This window comes from Sarcophilus harrisii, chromosome 5, assembly GCF_902635505.1.
Source record: "Sarcophilus harrisii chromosome 5, mSarHar1.11, whole genome shotgun sequence".
NCBI classification, from domain to species: Eukaryota; Metazoa; Chordata; class Mammalia; order Dasyuromorphia; family Dasyuridae; genus Sarcophilus; species Sarcophilus harrisii.
Genome location: NC_045430.1, coordinates 169725426 through 169745877, shown reverse-complemented (window position 1 = coordinate 169745877; position 20452 = coordinate 169725426). Strand labels below are relative to the sequence as shown.

Here is a 20452-nt window from a genome sequence, read left to right as displayed (position 1 = left end):
GCCTTTTATTCAACATGAAGCAAGGTCTTGTTATAATTATGTGATTCTAATTACTGTTCTGTAAGAAATGACCAACAGGATGATTTCAGAAAGGCCTGGAGAGACTTACACAAACTGATGCTGAGTGAAATGAGCAGGACCAGGAGATCATTATATACTTCAACAACAATACTAGATGATGACCAGTTCTGATGGATCAGGCCATCCTCAGCAACGAGATCAACCAAATCATTTCTAATGGAGCAGTAATGAACTGAACTAGCTATACCCAGAAAAAGAACTCTGGGAGATGACTAAAAACCATTACATTGAATTCCCAATCCCTATATTTATGCACACCTGCATTTTTGATTTCCTTCACAAGCTAATTGTACAATAATTCAGAGTCTGATTCTTTTTGTACAGCAAAATAATGTTTTGATCATGTATACTTATTGTGTATCTAAGTTATATTTTAATATATTTAACATCTACTGGTCATCCTGCCATTTAGGGGAGGGGGTGGGGGGGTAAGAGGTGAAAAATTGGGACAAGAGGTTTGGCAATTGTTAATGCTGTAAAGTTACCCATGTATATATCCTGTAAATAAAAGGCTATTAAATAAAAAAAAATATATATATATAATTATGTGATTCTAAAATTGAAGAAAAATCCAGCTTCTCAGAAGTATATGTTAATATACTTCTGAAATTACATGTTATTATATATTTCATCCTGGGGATCAGAATATTAGATTTACTGGACTTCAAAAATCTCCAAAATATATTTGGAGAATGAATGTTATATGTGGTATAATAAAGATACCCAAATCTTAGAGGCTTACCTTAACTTCTTCTGAAAGTGCTTTTAGTATAGCCTTGAGTAGGAAAAAAAAAGTTTCATTAATAAAAATTGCCTTTTATTGATCTTAAGTACTCTGTCTTTGCATCATCTTGCCTATAACAATTTTTTTCTTTCATAGTTATAGTTAACATCTCTTTTTCTTCTATTCTTTCCTTCCTTCCTTCCTTCCTTCTTTCTCTCTCTCTCTCTCTCTCTCTCTCTCTCTCTCTCTCTCTCTCTCTCTCTCTCCTCCCCTCCCTATTCTCACTGTTCTTCCAAATTAAAGAACCTTATGCCATGATATAAAGAAATGAATAGCACCTTCTCCAGATTTTCTGTGGATCAGTAAAGCTGTTTCATAGCAAGACTTTGTCAGGTTCTGTTATTTTTTTTTCAATTTTGGCTGTATTTTTCTTTGCCCTTCAAGACAAAGAATCCTGTTTCATTGTATATTTGAGAGATTCTTGAAATGATAACTTACTCACACTAATAGCCATTGTGGTAACTTTAATAGTCATTGAAGTATAACTTTTATGAAGTATAATTTTTTGTGTTTCTTTGAAATAAATACTCATCCTTTTAAAAAAAATCAGGAAATTTAACACAATAAAAAAGAATAATGAAGCATGTTTAACAATAACACAAATTTAGCATTCGACTCACAGATAACTAATTAAAGATGGGAAAGCCAGTTCAATCTTCTTTCATCTAGTTAAGATCAGATATTTTGAGTTACCTTGGTGTCAGAAGCATACTCACATGACTATCGCTATCACAAAATGAAAACAAAAATTTTATTTGTCCACAGTAATTTACACACTGTTATATCTGAAAAAGAAGTGAATAAAATGTCTGTACCCTTTGATCCAGGGATCCTTTTGTTATACATATACCCCTTAGAGGTCAAGGGAAGAAAACAAAAATACCTATAGATAGATATAAATATAACAAAATATTCAGAGCACCCTTTTTGTGGTAGTACATATAATACTGACTACTCTGGCCCTCATTGCCTAAAGTCCAGGTATTTTGCATTTCAACCCTTTCTCAGGATTCTCTGGTAGCTTAAAGGATTTAGAATATCTAAATCCTCCATAAATAACTCCAACACAGTGGTTTTCCCTCAATTTAAAGGATGGATCCGTTTGCCCCAGTTCCATTTAACCACTAACAATCAGATTAGCTTTTAGTAAAAGACTATTATTCCAAAATGTATAATAATATACAAACTTCCTCAATGCATGGAGCAAATCTCCTCTCTATAGAAACACCATGTTTATGGAGGGAAAAACAATTAGTTTAGTTCATAGTTTAACTCTGTTACTATAAAGGATGGTCCCAAGTTCCAAGTTCAGAACCCTTTTAAAGCTGATTTCTCAAGGTTTCCCTACCTGATTTGTTGACTGCAAGATTTAGCCTAGAAAACTAGCTTCAAAGTCACCATTACATATACTCCTAATCAAGTGGATTTACCACTACCAAAAACTGAAGAAAAAGATGAACCCTAGAGGCAAAGAATTTTAACGAGAAACAGACAGACAGATAGACAGAGACAGAGAGATTGCCAATTCACAGGCAGATGGAAAGGAAGAATTCTCCCCTTATCACTTCAATCTGTGGTGGCCATGCTGTAAGTGAAATATGATCTTTAAACTATGGACAGCAGCAAGAAAGAGCAAGCAGGAAAGATACACAGCTAATCAAAGAAAACTGCTCTCATCCATTCAGTAGAGTAAGTCTTAAAGCAGGGAACCTTCAGGTTAGCTAATCCAGGAATGCACAAAATCAGTCTCCTTACACAAATAACTAGATACCAAATTAGGTGCTCATTACTTGGGGAATTGCTAAAATAACTATGGTACATGAATTTAATAGAATATTACTAGACTCTAACAACAATAAAAATCAAGAATTTAAATTCTTTGATCAATATGTATTGATGCAGAATGAAGCCAGAAGAAAAATAAGTACAACTACAACAATATAAGCTACTAAATGTTATATAATTATCCTGGCCATACATGCATGTCCCTGGAAGAAAGATTTTTAAAAGATAATTCCCTTATTTGATTGAAGTGTTTGAATATTATCAGTGTTTAATGTAAAATTCAGTCAATGTTGGTTGGTTTTACTTAACTTTTTTGTTGTTGTAAGTCATTGTTGTGAAGGTGAGAATTTACTATAATGTAAAAACAAAATAAAGAATCAATAAATCTGAAAAAAAAATAGTAAAGTATATATCCAGATCTTACTCTCTATTTATCAGTTCCATGATGTCTTAGCTAGATTTTGTAACTCCCCTAGACATATACTCAATAAATAAATATATGATGAATGTTAATATTGATTTTTATGTAGTTTATGTTTATTCATCATCAGGTAGTATGTATATATTGTTTTCCCCCAGTAGACTGACATTATTGAGGGCAGTTTTGAATCCAGTGGTTTGTAGTTTAGCCCATAGCATATGTTTAATAAATAAATGGCAATTGAATAAATGAACAGTGACTTAAATAGAAAGTAATACCTCTATTTGGGATTTAGTTGCAATATGGGTAAAAATGTAAACATAAAAATGTATAAGATAATTCCTGTCACTGTGATATAGCTTATGATTCATGCTATATTCCCTAGTAACAGGGTTATAATAGAGTTCTTTTTCTCTAGAAATTGAATAAGAAAATAACATTAGACAAAGATTGTCACAGTGTAAAAGACTGTCCTCAAGGGAATAAAATCATTCTGTTAATGAATACTGAAAACCTAGTTCACAGGGGAAACACAAAAGATTATATTATTATATAGAAATAGAGCAACTCAGAATCTTTTAAGATTTTATATCTCTGTGGTTTAAATTCATCATTAAGTAAATAAATAAATACAGTACACATAGCCAATATTCTTCATTCTGAATATTATGAATAATGCTTGTAGGGCAACATATTGCAATGTAAAGTATACTCAACTTGGAACCACAACTAAGTTTGAGACCCAGCTGTTCTACTTCCTATGTGACTTGACTTAAGTCACAACTTTTCTAAATTTCATTTTCTTCATTTGAAAAATAGAAATAATAATACCTTGCTTTATGAAGATTAGATAAGATAACATAAATCTGTGACCTATAAAGAATGATATTATTATAGTATTTATTTGTAATCTACAGCATCCTAGCCTGATTAAAAATAAGACTTAGAACTTCTTTTTTTCACAGCATTTTAAGTATCTGAAAAATCATAGGCTTCATTTCCCTCCCAAGTTCATTTAGTTCCTAAAAGGCATCACTGGTGCAGCTTTTGGGGAGTTTTTTGGTCAGACTTACAGTTATTTGTATTTGGCAACATTTCCAAGATTATTTTTCAGTTCTTCAGTAAAGCTCTTATAATGGCCTGGTGGTGCCTCTGGGTTCTTGCAGGCAACACCAGTGAGACATCAAATTTGTTAGGTTCCATCCTCCTGGAAAGGCCTGGACTGCAAGGCCAGGAAGAAATTCTATCTAAACAAGAGCCTCGCATAATACAAAAAAGTTCATCACTAAAAGGTAGCCCCCAGATAATGACTTTTTTTCTGGACTACCAATATTGATCAGCTATTCAGATAGCATAGATAAGCTCTGTAGTCTGTGTTGGTAGAAAAACTATCCATTTCAAGAAAATCATTAATCTTTGAAAGTATTAAAGTGTTAATGGAATTTTTTCCTTGAGAAAATAAAAAATCATTTCTTTCCTTATAATTTCAGATTTGATGCATTTTAATTATGTATTTTAAAAAATTCATAGAACCAAAGTATTTGATTTGAAACTATATCAAATTCTATAATATGAATCAACATAAAATGAGATTTTATCAAAAGAAACTGACTATTCAACCACTTTTGGGGAAAAATGACCTATTCAACTAAAAAAAGTATATCTGATTTATGTTCAACAAGATATTTAAATCTCTGACCATTAAAAGTGATCTACAGAATCTTTTCCCCCTAAAAAGATTATTACATATGATAATCTTAAGTGGGAGAAAATAAGTTGTTTGTTCCTTAACAATCTCTACCCCCAAAAGAAATGATGATTGCATTCTGGAGATGTTTTTTAATTCACAAAGAAACAAAAACTTAAATAATTTATTTTTTCCTTGCTAAGATAAATTATATTAAGAAACAAAAAAGATTCAAGTATAATTTCTTTAAAGTATAAAATAATTTTTATTATAGTTAAGATCTAGTAAGATAATTCCCATTATTTCACTAAATATTCTGTTTTCACAGCACTGTCACATACATTATTTCACCTTGAGATAGAGATCCCATGTCAAAATGTATATATTGAACATTTTCTTTTTTATTTATGTATCTTTAAATAAATATCAAACTATCTATGGAAGGCAAATTGTGGCAGGTTGTCTCATGTGTCAGCCAAATAAAAACAAACCATCTTTATGTTAACCCACCTAATGTTAGTATCTTAAAAGTGTGTATTATTTAATACAATACTAAGAAATACATATGGTAGTTTTCCTAAGAGCCCCATACCTTAAGCCATCATTGAGCTGTCACACTGCCTACTTGTTACATCCACCTTGGTGATATCTGTCACATGGATGTGATTCTTGCTTTGACAATGCAAAGTGAAGTGATATGAATGTGTTTGTGTATCTTTTCAAGATGCAGCAGTGTAGATCCTTCAGCTCGAATTAAATAGTTCTTACATCCACAAATACAGCTGAAAGTTGAACTTGACATGGATCAATATGATCTGGGGCTAAATTTCTAAATGTGACTGATTATGTTAGCATCATGCCCACAGATCAATATTGAGTTTTGTTATGAACCTGACTCTATAATTGAGTTTAATCAATAAACTTTTGTCTCCTTTTCTTTAGAAATTTTTGGTTTGTGCTATTGCCTGTTTTCAAAATTGCATCTAGAATACATTTAGGGCTGTACTTTTCTTGTAACAACTGTCAAAAGGCCTTTATGTGAATTTAAAGGAACAAAAGAACTTGAGCATTACCATTGTAAAAAGAAGTCCACTTTTATTTTGTTAACTGATTATTTGGCCCAATATGGACCATGTATCTAACAGAGGAAATGTGCTAATAATCAACCAATCGTCTTAGACATTGCATGGCTTTTTTTCTGTCCATACTTGGTAGATAACTCACATTGAAGACTTTGACAAAACATACCATTAACAGAAGCAATCATAAAAGCTTCTCTTTTGATAAACCCGCAGGGTCTAGAGGCGTTGAAAGATGCAATCTGTAAAGAACAATAAATTTGGGTCTTTGATTGAAGTGCCATTTGGGAAGTTGTGCTTTGTCTACATATTTGCACAAAAATGCCTCTCCCTTTTTTTCAAGACTTTCTGCTTGAAGCTTGAGAGCATTCATTGCCATTTCTACATTAAGATTTGTCCCATTAAAAGCTCCATTGAAAAAGAAGGCTGGAAATGATCCAGCTAAGCCTTGTGTGTTCATTTCTGCCCCAGTTTGCCATTTGGAAAGTAGGCTTCTAGCCATGATTGCTGTTTTTTTAATGTGTTATTATAAGTACTCCTCAGATATCTTGTCATATTCTTTAGCAGAAGCCAAAACCAAGTCCATTAACTTTTCCTAGAATTGGAGTTGAGGGGGGAGGGAAGTCAGTGTGCTCAACATTGGAAATAACTTTTTTAAAAAACTAGTTCCCTAATTCCAAATACTTTGCATTTATGCATTATAGTTATTTAGGGAATTGTGGAGAAAGAAAAAAAGAGAAATAATTACATTTTCTTATAATCTTTTGATTAATAATTTTGGATGAGCTTTTCAAAAAAGAAAACCATAAAAATAGTTGGATGACTACAATTTCTGTTACTCTTTTGCATTGTTTGTAGATGCAGCATTCCTCATTAGTCTTTTGTATTTATGCTCTATTATTCTCTATTATGCTCTTCAAAAAAAAGTTTACTCATTTAACAATTTGTATATATATATATATATATTCATGTATGTGTCTATACATATATGTGTATGTTTCTCCTAATTTACAGATGCAGATCGTTCTCAGAAACATGGCATGGATGAATTTATTTCTGCTAATCCCTGCAAGTTTGACCATGCGTTCCTCTTTAGATTACTTCAGAGGCAGACTTTGGATCATAGACTGAACGATTCCTATTCTTGTTTGGTGAGTACAGATTTGTCTACTTGGTTTCTGTATAGGATGGAATAAAAAAAATGAAAAAGTGAGAAGTTGTTTTTATGAAGTGGTCTTTTATTCCCAACTCATTTTATAACTGTGCTTGAAGATGGGATAAAGGATTCCAATCGATTGGCTTCCAATTTGAAAATTATACACTTGAAGACCACCGCTGAGCCACTCAATAGTGAGGAGAATAGACTCAAACGGACTCTGCTCTGTAGTTGATCAGCTCCTCTAGAGAGGTCTGAATAAAAAACAGACGGCTTTAATAAAGATAGAAACCTCTGTGTTAGGATTTACTAACACCTGTACGGGCATTTTAAGGTACAACTTCAGCTCACCAGACATTAGACATTTTGTCATCTATCTTGTAAATTCCTCCTATTGTTTCACGTGGGGAAATGAAACAAATAGTACCAACTATGGAGAAAAGACAAAAAGCAGATCGGATTACTGAATTTATGTTCAACTGACTCAAGGTTAATTTCATTTGCAGATGTCATTCATGAGGTAAAAAAGGACATTTGAATTACCTGTTGAATAAATTATTAAAAATAAGAATGAGTTGTCATCTGAAATGTTTTTTAAAAAGAAAAAAACTAGAATAAGGATAATTTTAAATAGGATCAAGTTTCTCATATTTAAAAATTGCTTGATCACTCATTATTGACAATTTAATATTTTATTGATAACAAGCCCTATCAAACTGCTGAACAATATGTGCTTTCTGAGATGTCTTTTATTGTTACCAAAGTGGATATGTACAATCGTGTTACCAAAATTAAAGGAAGAAACCTTCAAAACTAAAACTTCTGAATGAATTAGGTATTACTTTGTTTCGAGTTAAAACAGTATTTTTCTTTTAAATTTTTATAGTTTCAGATAGTGATTTAAATATAAAAAAAATGTCTTTTTTTTACTTCTGTAAATATTTGCTGAATTGAAATAAGATCATATATCCCAGAGTGACTCTAGAGATAAATCAATGCAAAGTAATTTCCACTTGAAGAGGAACTGAGATGCTGTTGTCAGTGACTCAAAGAATTATTTCACATAACAGTATTATAGGATAGTTAGAACATATCTATACATCAGAGGGGTTTTTTGCCCATCCTGTGTTTGAGCTTTTTTTTTGCATCACATGGTAAAATGTAGTGACCAGTAAAACAATAGTTTAGCTGAATGACAAGAATAGTTCATTCATATAATCATATTAGCTTCATTAACATTTAGAATAAGTAATTGAGTCATTCCTTTTTGGTTTTGTTAGCTACAGCTTCCATGATCATTGACTACAACTATCACATTCAGTTTCTATATATGCTAACTATGACAATCCATTCCTGATTTGAGGGTGATGATGGGGAACAGAGAACAGCACCCATCAGAGAACTCAGAAGCAGAACAACCCTCATTGTTACAAAATAGATGCTACTCTATCTTTCAAAGATGACTTCTAACATAAAACCCATTATAAGTTATATCCCATATCTACTGAAGCTTGGCAAACAAAAAAAATTAATGGAAAAGCAGTTGTTCAAAGCACTGGGACAAGCTTTTTGGGAGATACCAATCTTAGATGTCTGTTTCAATTTCTCCATGCTTCCTTTGCTCTCTCTTTCCATTCTAAATATTCATTATTTATATAAAGATATATCATATATTTATATGTAACCTATAAGTTTATTATTTATTTATCTTGATTCCAATTTTTTGCACAACTATCTGTTTACATCTAAAATCAGATAAGTTCCTAAAATCTTCTATGCTCAAATGATTCAGCTTTGTCCACAATAACAAATGTTAAGGTCTTTACCTATTGATAGAAAATTTGAGCTTCATTATTCTTAAAGTACATATTTGCAAATACTTTGTATCACATACCATCAAACGTCATAAATTGTTTTCAAATTTTACAAGATTATAGAAGGGGGGAGGAATCTGAAGCAGCTATTTATTTTAGACCAGCTGCTTAATTTCCTCTAGATTCAACCTGATTTCTTTTAAGATTTCTTTAGTTGTGCAGATACTAATTTATTCAGCTTATTTAAATGTTTCATGTCTAAATATTAAAATTACCCATATAACTTCAGTAGATAGTAACATGGATTGATTATCTTGGTGTAATAGTGAGTATTTATTTTATGTATTCAATAAGATAAGATACATATGTCCATAATTAGAGCACTGTCAAAGGCCTTAATTTTCAGTTTATAATCTTCCACTTATTTTGTGTGACAAGCCATTCATTTTTCTTCTCCGATCCTCAGGTACTTCTGTAAAATAAGAGAGTTGGATTATATGACCTCTAAGTATACCTTCCAATTCTAAATCCATGATCCTAAAGAGATTTAGCTTTCAGATTTTGGTACATTCCAGATAGTAAAACTGATCTCCTTGCTGTTCTTCATAGAAAACTCTACATCTCCTTCCTTTGGCATTTCCACTGACTGGTCAACATTCTTAGAAGGTTCTGCCTTCCTTGCTATTTCTGCAGCACTACTTCCTTGGTGTCCTTCTTGTCTCATTTGAAATCTTATCTCCTGCAAGAAGCCTTTCTAGTCTACCTTAATGCTAGTGCCTAGCTCTGAGACTATGTCCATTTTTCTCTGTAGGTATATGTGTATGATTTTTAGCATGCTGTCTCCTACATTAGATTATGAGCTCCACAAGAATTATGCTTGCCTTTCTTTGAATACTCAGCAATTAGCATATTGCCTGGAACATAGCAATAATAGTAAATGCTTGTTGACAGTGAAAGAGGGGCTTCAATCTAAAGAAGGGAGAAGAAAATGGAGAGAATTACCTTTATCATTCAAAACTATGGAATGAACAAAAGAAAAGAGTTGGTGGATGAATACCAAAGCCTCTAAATTGTTTGTAATTTTATGGCCAGGCTATCCCCCCAAAAAATATGTCCATATTAGGAACAATAGTCAATTTACTTTCTTTAAATGTCGAAATATGGGTATTTTTTACCATTTGAAATCATCCTGAATGATTCCACTGGCTTTACAAAAATTGTATGAAGTCTCTAATATTCAAAATTACATATCAACTTGTTATACCTATTTAAGATTTGCTAGAATTTCATATAACTTTGTAACAGAATTCTCATTTTCCTAGAAAATCATTCATCTCTTTAATAGTAAACCCTCAAACATGCAGAAAATGCTAAGTTATTAAAATATAGATATGTTAAAAGGCCTTTTGCATATTGATAGCCAAGAAAAGTAATCAAATTTAAATAGACTCGCATTTCTGATTCCCTTTCTTTTGTTTTATTTCTAGATCTAAGCAAGAAATATAATATACCAAACAGCTTGGGTTTATGTTGGCCTGTTGGCTGGCATTTTAATCACATACTAAAACATAAAAGTGAAAGTAAAAATTTAAAGACAAGGAACAAGTCCCCCCACGGGCCAAACCACCCTTTTCAAACTGCCAAAATGGAACAATGGGAATCAGATATTGAAGAGATTAGCTAACACTAGGGAAACTCAATTTTCCTTAGAGTGGAAAAGGAGTAGGAATTAACAGTGCATAGGTCAGCTAAATCTTTTGGATCCTGACTCTCAACAAAAAATTCCCAGTAATGATTTATTCCAGTTTTTCCTCTAGACTAACATGGCAAAACCTGAACCACTTACAATGGCATCTTCAGCTCTTCCCATTGAAATGACTTCTAAGGGTCCCTCATCCCTTCCTAGGGCAGGCTCTTAGTAGTCTTCCCCTTTTTAACCCCCAGGTCAAATCTAAGACCAATAGAGTTTTAGGAAAGCCAGGAAAAAAAATGCCTACTATCAGAAAATTTCCTAGCTTCATAAAACTGCCTTTGATTCTTGTGATGACCGTGTATTTTAAAATCAGCCAGAGTCAGGAATTCAGGTTAGGGGAAGATCTTCAATCTTTATTCTCAGTAGAGGTGAAGAAAGATCGAAGGTAGAAGGGAATCGGCAAAAGCAATGTGTGCGGCTGAGTCAAAAAGCTAGCCAGACCAGAAGTCACAAGACCAGAAGCCTCCAGAGCAGAATCCAGCCAGCAGTCTCTCCCAGCCTCTCTTCCTGCCCCTCTGCCTCCACCCACCAAAATTGTCATTTCCTATACAACACATCAGGACCTGCACAGAGAGTGGGCGGGGGCCATTCTTTCTCCAAGCATATATATTAATAGAGTATTGTCCAATTACTATTTAGCCTCACGTGCTTGGGACCTCAGTGTATCAACTCAAGCCTCAGCCCATTACAGATTCTATTCTGAGTAGTCCTCTATTAGTAATTCCAATTATAAGTATACTTTAGCATTATCTTTTATTTAATTTCCATGAGATTCTTTTTTAAAAATATATAATAATTTTGGTTTAAAACTAATAGTACAAAAATATCTCCTAAATCCAATTTCCAGTTATGAGTCCTGGAAGAGAATAAAGATAAAGTCAAAATATCTGTTCATAGGAATCAATACAGTCAATATTAGAGACCAGCTTTTTCTAAATCATTTCCAGAGTTTACCAGAAAATTTAATCTATATGCTTAAAATGATCATCAAAATAGACCACACGCAAAATAAGGGTTACAAATCTCATTTCAACTGTCTACAAAAGCTAAATGAAAATGCTGACAAGAAAATGTACCTTTATTCTTTTTTTTCCCTCTCTTTCAGGGTTGGTTTAGCCCTGGCCAAGTCTTTGTATTAGATGAGTACTGTGCTCGTTATGGAGTAAGAGGCTGTCATAGACATCTCTGCTACCTTACAGAATTGATGGAACATTCAGAAAGTGGTGCTGTCATTGACCCAACCCTGCTCCATTACAGCTTTGCGTTCTGTGCATCCCACGTTCATGGCAACAGGTATCACAGTCTGAAAGCATTCACTCAGTAAATTTTATGAGTTCGCCCTAGGGAGCAAGTGAACCTTTTTCCATTTTAGTTACATTTTAAACAGGAAGCAATTCCATTGGAAAGTTGCTTACTGATTTTTCTGGCTTTAGGCAGGCTGCATTGGGCTTAGTACAGGATGTTTTTTGGTTTAGAGCATCATTTTTTAATGTAGAGCAGTTTGTGTATATATGTTTGTATAGTTATTTAAATGACATTTTGACACCCCCATTGGAATGTAAGCTCTTTGAATGCAGGAATTGTATTTTCTTTTCTTTTTCTTTGTATCTTCAATGTTTAAACAGTATCTGGCACATGATAGATAGCTGCTTAGTAAATGTTCATGGTGTATATGCATGCATATGTGTGTGTTTGTATGTAGATGGGGATGGAACCAGTTGTCTCATATGTCTTTGTAATTCTTCATAACACCTAACAAGGAGTTTATACATAGAAGGGCTCAATATATTTATTGATGGGTGTGTATGTGTGTGTATATACTTGTGAATGTTTTCATCTCTAAGAGAAAATCTAACTGCAGGAGGCAAGAGAAAAAAATATAGGAAAAACAAGAAAGGCCTTTCAATCTATTATCTTAGTTTAAATGATCTTTATTCTCCTTTATGTGTCCTCTTCCCCTTCCCATAACACAATAGGAATATCCTTTATACTTAACTGACAAACCTTTTTATCTAGTAGTATCATACTCCCCTAGTCTAAGAATATTATCAGTTTTTTACCCATTTTTCTAGGCAGTAACAGGTTGTCTTTGCCTCAAAATCAGAGTGTCTCTCTCTCTTTCACTTTCCCCATCTGTTGTTCTCTCTCCCCCTCTAACTTTATATCTCTCTCTCTCTCTATCCCTATCCTTCTCCTTCTCCTTCTCCTTCTCTCCCTCCCTCCCTGTTTTTCCTTTCTCCCTCCCTCTATTTCTTCTTCCCCCTCTTCTTCTCCCTCTCCCCATTTCTCTCCTTCCTTACCCCTTCTCATTCTTTTCCCATCTTCTATTCTTCTCCTTCCTTTCCTTTTTCTCCTTCCACTTTCTCCACCCCTTATTTCTTGTGAGAAATTGATATAAAGAGAAATAAGAGCTCCTCCAATCAGTGACAAGAAGAAAGTTGATTATAGACACCAATAGAGAAAACAAGCTAAGTTTTTTCAGCTACCTGTCACATCAAAGATGTATCAGAAAAATCCATATTTATGAAAATTTTAAACAGAAATTATAACAAGTGTAAAACCAGTTTCTGAGTTATGCTTAATTCTTTCTTTTCCCACATTCCTCATATCCAATCAGTTGCCAAGGCTAGTCAATACTATGTGCCACATATAAACACTATCTCCACTTTGAACAATCAGCATTTTCCTCAATTACTGAAGAAACCTCTAATTTCCTCTCTGTTGTATCTCCCTCTCAGCCTCAAAAGTGCTATTCCTAAAATACAGATTTTACCACAAAATCTCCAGATCAGAAATCTTCAGTGATATTTTATGCCTCTAGGACAAAACAGAAAATCCTCAGCCTGACATTTGAAGCTTTTAAACATCTGGCCCATACCTACTTTTCCAGTTTTATTTTATATTAGTCCCTATCATAAATTCTCCATTCCAGTCAAATTGGATTGCTAACTCTTTCCTATTCATGATATTATATCTCCTGATTCAATTTTTACCTAAATACTCCAGCCCTTCCTTCCTCCCCTCCAATGTCCAAAACATAGTCCTTCCACATTTCTTTTTTGTCAAATACTTGACTTCTTTCAGAGCATAGATAAAATGGTACCTCCTTCATGAGATCTTTTCTGAATTCTTCAGAAATGAATACTCTCCTGAAATTACTATGTATTAACTTTATATTTCTTTGCTAGTATATATGTTTTTAATTCCCAAGCAGATATTAGGTTCCTTGAGAGCAGAGACTAATTACTATTTGCCTTTGTATTCCCAGACATAACTCATAGTAGGTCCTTAAGAAATGTTTATTGAATTAATTTAGTGGTTATTGATATTGTTGTTCAACCTTCATTTTTTATTTTACCTTTTTATTTACCAGATATATACATGGAGAATTTTTCAACATTGACCCTTGCAAAACCTTCTGTTCTAACTTTTCCCCTCCTTCCCCCCACCCTCTCCCCCAGATGACAGGTAGACTAATATATGTTACATATGTTAAAGACAATATATGTATACATATCCATATAGTTATTTTCCTGCAGAGGGAGTAGAAATACTATGTTGTGGTTCACACTCATTTCCCAGAGTTCTTTCGCTGGGTGTAGCTGGTTCTCTTCATTACTGAACAAATGGAACTGATTTGATTCATCTCATTGTTGAAAGACTCACGTCCATCAGAATTGATCGTATTGTTGAAGTATAGAATGATCTCCTGGTCCTGCTCATTTCGCTCAGCCTCAGTTTATGTAAGTCTCTCCAGGTCTCTCTGACATCATCCTGCTGATCATTTCTTACAGAACAATAACATTCCATAACATTCATATACCATAACTTATTCAGCCATTCTCCAATTGATGGGCATCCAATCAGTTTCCATCAACCTTCATTTTTGAAGCAGATCAGTGAAATGAAAAAAAAGAAATAAACATTTATTAATCACCTACTATATTTTTAAAGGCATTTGCAAAAGCCTTTACAAGTAGCTCATTTTTTCCACACATAGTTACTTTCATTCTGTAAAACCTGTATGGTAAGGTTTAAAATAGGATGATAGGATTGTAAATCATAAGTTTTTGAATCTATAGCCAAAAAAAGAAATATTAAAAGCCCCATAGTCCACTACACCTCCATATCACCTCTGTTTCACAGATGAGGAAGCTGATGTTCAGAGATTTCTGTGTTTAAAGTCATATGGGTAGTAAGGAATAAAGTCTGAATTTGAACCTAAGTCCTCTGATTTCAAAGCTAATTAATATACCTCTTTTCTCTGTACTACACTGACATTAATTTTATTTATTTGCCTGGAATTTATATATATACAAACACACCTGTAGGTAGGTATGCATATGTACATATGCACATAGGTATATATGCACGCACATTTTTGTAGGTATGCATAGATACACATGTGTGTAGTTGTATATATCTGTATCCTATATATGTATATATAATGCATACACACACACACACAAACAAACACATATGTTTACAACTCCCTTTTATGGGAGTGAAGACAGAGGGCTAGAAAATTTAGACTGTCAATCCAAAGGCAATTTACAATTGATCTCATAAGGCAAGCACAAATACACACACATATACTTGCATGCAGACATACATATAGATTTCTTAATTGTAGGGAGAATGCAGCAAGTCAGTTTACTCAGGAAATTGAAAAAAAAGACAGAAAAGAATGCTATTTCTTGCATTGATCACTCCAAAATGCCATGTTTTGTGAATTACATGAGAAACATAGACATAAGGCTAGGCTGTAGCATGGTAATTAGAAAAGTATCAGTATTACAGATTTAATTTATTGCCAAGTCATATAGGTTTTCTGTCTTTTACTAGCCTTTTTTTAAGCAGGAGTGCTCTTACCACATCCAAATCTGAAGCACCTGACATTTACATAGGTTTTCCATTACAAATCTTCAGTTATATCTACCTTTCTGCAATGCTCTCTGTAGTTTCGTGGAGAGGGGATTATGATTTTTTTAATCTTTCAAGGCACATTTTCAATAAAATCTTATTGCTCATTATTCAGAATTGTTATTTCACAAATTCTAAGAAAGGAAAGATTACCTTTTATTAACTTCAGTGAAGGACAGCAGAACTTATTGGAAGTGACAATTTTCAGGAAGCACATCCTTTCCCATAGGTGAGCATTCCTTGTGTTTGTCTTCTGTATAGACCCATACTCTAAATAGCTTGCTGAGTGCTTTTTGGAATAAAAGAAAAGAATTAAACAGAAAGTGTCTGACTGATACTAAGACATCAAAGAAAAAGAGAGAGAGAGAAAGACAGACAGAGAAGGAAGAAAAAGACAAGGAAGAGGAAGAGAAGGAGAAGAAGAAAAGAAAGAGGAGGAGGAGAAGGAGAAGAAAAGAAGAAAAGGAGGAGGAATAAGGAAGGGATAAAGAGACAGAGGCGGGAAAGAGGGAGGGAAGGAGGAAAAGAGGAAAAGGAGAGAGAGAAAAAGAAAAAAGAACGAGAGAGATTATCATAATCAAGATTAACTTTGTGCTACATGCAACAAATTTTATCCAGAACTTTAGTAGTCTACACATGTTGATCTTCCCAAAACAAAAGTTTGACTGAACACATAATCTCTAGTAGACTCCTGTCATCTCCAGTATCAAATATAAAATGCTATTTGGCTTAGACATCCCTTTACAATCTGATCTTTTCTTATATTTCCATTCATCTTCCACTATATTACCTTACTCAGTACTCAGTAATCTAGCAACATAAGTCTCCTGGTTATTCCTTATATTTAATCTGCTCTCAACTCTGTATTTTTTTAACTGTCTCCTATAAGTAGAATGCTCTTCTTTCTTCTCATCTTGTCTTCTGGCTTTCCTGGCTTCCTTCAAGTCAGCTCAAATCCTACTTTCTACAAGAAGTCATATCTCGTATGTACATGGTTGTTTATGTATTGTCTTTCCCAATAGAATATGAGCTCTTTCAGGTCAGGGACAATTGGTTTTTTCCCTCCCCCCTTTCTTTTTAGCCCTAACACTTACTGCAGGGCCTGGGACTTAGCAAGTGCTTAATCCCTTGATTTGATATTCTAGCAATGGAAAAAATATTCATTTTTAAAGATTTTCCTTGATTTTTTTTCACTGTGCATATATGCACACAAATTATACAATGTGCAATCTTCCTCTAGCTCACAGTCACAAATATGACTTATTCTAACCACTCCTTCCCATCAACACTAACAAACATATATACCCAGCCTCTAGTTCAGTTCTTGTGCTAGGTCAATTATGTGTTGAATAACATAAATTGATTGCCCTAGTATATATTAGCATCAAGACCTTATAGAATAATATATGCCTTATTCATTAAAAAGCCCATGAGTGTTACAATACTGTGATATATAAGTACTTCCTATAGATTTCATCAATGCAGGTACTTCCTATGGAACAAACCATAGTCAATGCACATCATCCTGCTATGTGTAATTGTTATCCCTGATCTTTCCCCCTTAAATTCTCTTCATGGAGTCCCACAAAATTTTTGTGCAATATTTCATTGATTTGTCAAGGCTTACTCACATTTGGACTGCACTTCTCCATTGTCTTTAAGGTCTTTAAAACCGTAATAATCCATGATTTTCATACAGAAGCAACATATAAGCATAATACAGATAGTTCTTTAACTCAGAGAGAAACTTGGGCTCATAAAAATCCTGCACAATTGTCTATATATTAGATCATTGTGATTCACAAGCATTCCCCAGGCTGACAACTCTAAATACTTTAAGAAACATTTATTAAGAATGTACTTTGTAAAAGGCATCATGAGAGTGGATGGAGCGCTATCATTGAGGTTAAGAAGACCTTATTTTGAGTTCTTCCTTTCACACATACTAGGGGGATGACCACCAGCAAGATATTTTATTTCTCACTGTCCCCAGACAATCCTCTAAGATGTTTACAGACTATTTGCTGATCTGTAACAGCAAAGGAAGTTTCCATTTCAGTTTTCTCCACACAAATGAAAAAAGAGTTCAGATAAGTGTGTCTCTACACATATATACATGCTTACATCATATATATATATACACATGTATATACATATGTGTATATGTTTATACTACAATAATATACATACTTACATACATGCATATATCTAAGAGCTAAGGAGACAACAATAAAAAATACCATATTCCTTTTGTCCTAAAAGAGCTACAATCTCTTTCTGAGTATATGACAGGGTAAGATTTCAAGTAAAGCAAAATAAGAAGCACTTGTTAAGCACTTACTGTGATACTAATACAAGCAATTTTTTTAAAATCCCTTAATTGAAGGAATTTAATTCTAATGAGGGAAGTGGAAGTTTGAACCTCCCCATGCAGGGATGTGGTATCAGAGATGGGAAAGCCAAAAGCAGAACCATGAGGAAAATGAAAGTTGCCAAGCCTGAGTCCCTCCTCACAGTAGAGACCCTTGGAGAAGTATAACCAGAGAAATAAGAACCAGCCTGGCAAAGTGAGAAAACTCTATGAGACATGGGTGTTCCAGAATACCCAAGAGCTAAGGGTAGGTAGACAAAGTCCAAGAGACCACCTACAGTGCCAAGAAGTAAAAATTAACCAGCCTAAGATACTTCCCAAAATGGACACTGCCAAGGACTCAACAATGGGACGGAGGCAATTGAGGAATCCTGATGGTAGCTACTCATACGATCAAATGAGAGATCCAAAGTGTTCCAGGAAAAATATGAGGAAGGCGAGAATTCTTTTAGCTGAAGAGCTCAGGGAAAGCATGAGAGAAAATGTGGGTTAGTATAGTGACAGGGAGACCTGGTTCAAACCTGATTTTTGATACATGGTGTTTGTGTGACTATGAGAAAGTAATTTAACTTCCCTGGATCTCAGAAATCTCAGTTTATTTACTTATGAAAGGGAACATTTTTTCCATAAAATAATTTAAATATAAAATACATATTGGTTACAAGTATATGGGAGGGTAATTCTACTGAAAACATATGTACAATAGTGACAATGTAAACAATATCATTCAAGGTATGTATATTGGAAAAGATAAATTTTGTAATAAGAACAAGGAAACATTATGGCTAATGCAAGCAGTGTACTGGTGCTTGTGAAATCCAGACGTCTTCCAGAATATTGGATAGATCTCCTGTAGAGGATCTATGAAATCTGTGTGATGATAAAAGGTGCTAAAGGTCTGTATGGGATGGAATCTGTAAATCTAGAGGAAATATGTAATAGAACTACACAAATTCTGGATATTATTTTTGTTGAAGCTGTTGTTACTAGCGAATGGAATAGTTTTCTGATGAACAACGTCTCTTGATATATAATTGTCCCTAAAGCTCCAATATCATTATTTTTCAGGAATTATTGTGGTTCTTTCAGCAGATTTAGATGACATAAACTTAATTCAGAAAAAGCCACAATAGTCACAAAAACTCGAAATAATTTTTAAGTAGTTATGGTAACATCAAATTCTGACCATGTCAAGAGGTAAAAACAAAGAATTCCTACTGACATATGTTCAAGATAATCTCAGCATAATATGTGTAAAGAACTGAGTATTTAAAAGCATGTAAACACTTCTCATGCCAATGATCTCCAAATGGTAGTGAATAATAGGTCAAACCAGATTAATTTTTCCTTATTCTTTAATTCTCCACTTTTTCAATTACATTTATCCACAAGTAAGAGCATTGAATTACTTTAAAAATGCTAACACTTGAGATTTAGTTTGACTTGCTTTTGTTTTTCCTTATTTACTGTTCACCACTTTTCTTCTTTACCAGGTCAATAGCAGTTAGGTGCCATTTTGGATAGAGTTCTGTACTTGAGATCAGGAAGACTTGAATTAAAATAAAACCTCTGACATTTACTAGTTGGATGATCTCAGGTAATTCATTTAGGTTCCCTTAGCCTGAATTTCCTCAACTGTAGAATGGAGAAAATAAGAGTACCTACTTTTCGTTTTACAACTTATCATAATGAGAGTTACTATTTATACAATGCAAATAGTAGCTGTCATCACTATGGATTGCAAGGAACTGGGAACCTTCAGCTCAGGCAGTCATAGTCCCTACAGTAACAATTTAATATTTGATACTACTTTAATTCTAGGACAGGTCTAGCATGTTTCCATGGGTATGGGTAGATATATACATATATATGTGTGTGTAAATAGATAGATTAGATAGATAGATAGATACAAGGTAATGGAGTAGGATATTAGTAGCCAGAGAAATTAGGCAAGACTTTATATAGGTACTAATGTTTAAGCTTCACCTTGATGGAAAGAGGAAGTATATTTTAGATAGGGTGATGACCAGCCCAAGGTAAAACAAAGAATTGCCACTATAAGCAAAAAGACAATTTAACTTATAGTGTGGGTCAAGAGGAATAATATGTATTAAGACAGAAAAGGTGAGATGGAGTCAAGCTGAAAAGCTTCCAATGCCAGAGGAATCTATAATTGATCTTGGAAATAATAGGGAGCCATTGGAGTTTGAGTAGGGGCAGAAAGATTGTTGTATCTGTGTTGGGTGTGAGAAATCACTTGGTACCTATATAGAAGGTTGGTATATAGTGATATTTGAAGTAGATAGATCAACTAGGAGACTATTTCAGTAGTTCCAGTGAAGGGTAATTAGGATTTGAAGTATGATGGAAGCTATATGAGTGGAAGGAGAGGAGAGGAGAAAAAAAGAGAAAAAAGAAAAGGAAAAGGAGGGAAGAGGAGAGGAAAAGAGAAGAGAACAGAATTTGGCAAGTCATATAATGTGGACAACCACCTATTCTTTCAAAAATCAATATTTAATTGCTTAGAGCACACATGGATCAGTGAGACTTACTTTACCATTAAGTAGTTGAACATTTATTTTAGAGAGATAATATCTA

The 20452-nt window shown here is 33.7% G+C and overlaps 1 protein-coding gene across 13 annotated transcripts in view; it reads left to right on the top strand.

Moving 5' to 3' along the window:
- Nucleotides 1-20452, top strand: part of CADPS2 (calcium dependent secretion activator 2) — a 678697-nt gene that overhangs the window by 501154 nt on the left and 157091 nt on the right. For all 13 annotated transcript variants that reach the window (XM_031938931.1, XM_031938932.1, XM_031938929.1 and 10 more), the window contains exons 12-13: nt 6852-6988; nt 11666-11853. In XM_031938931.1, coding sequence (XP_031794791.1) covers nt 6852-6988; nt 11666-11853 — 325 coding nt within the window. The remainder of the gene's footprint in view (nt 1-6851; nt 6989-11665; nt 11854-20452) is intronic.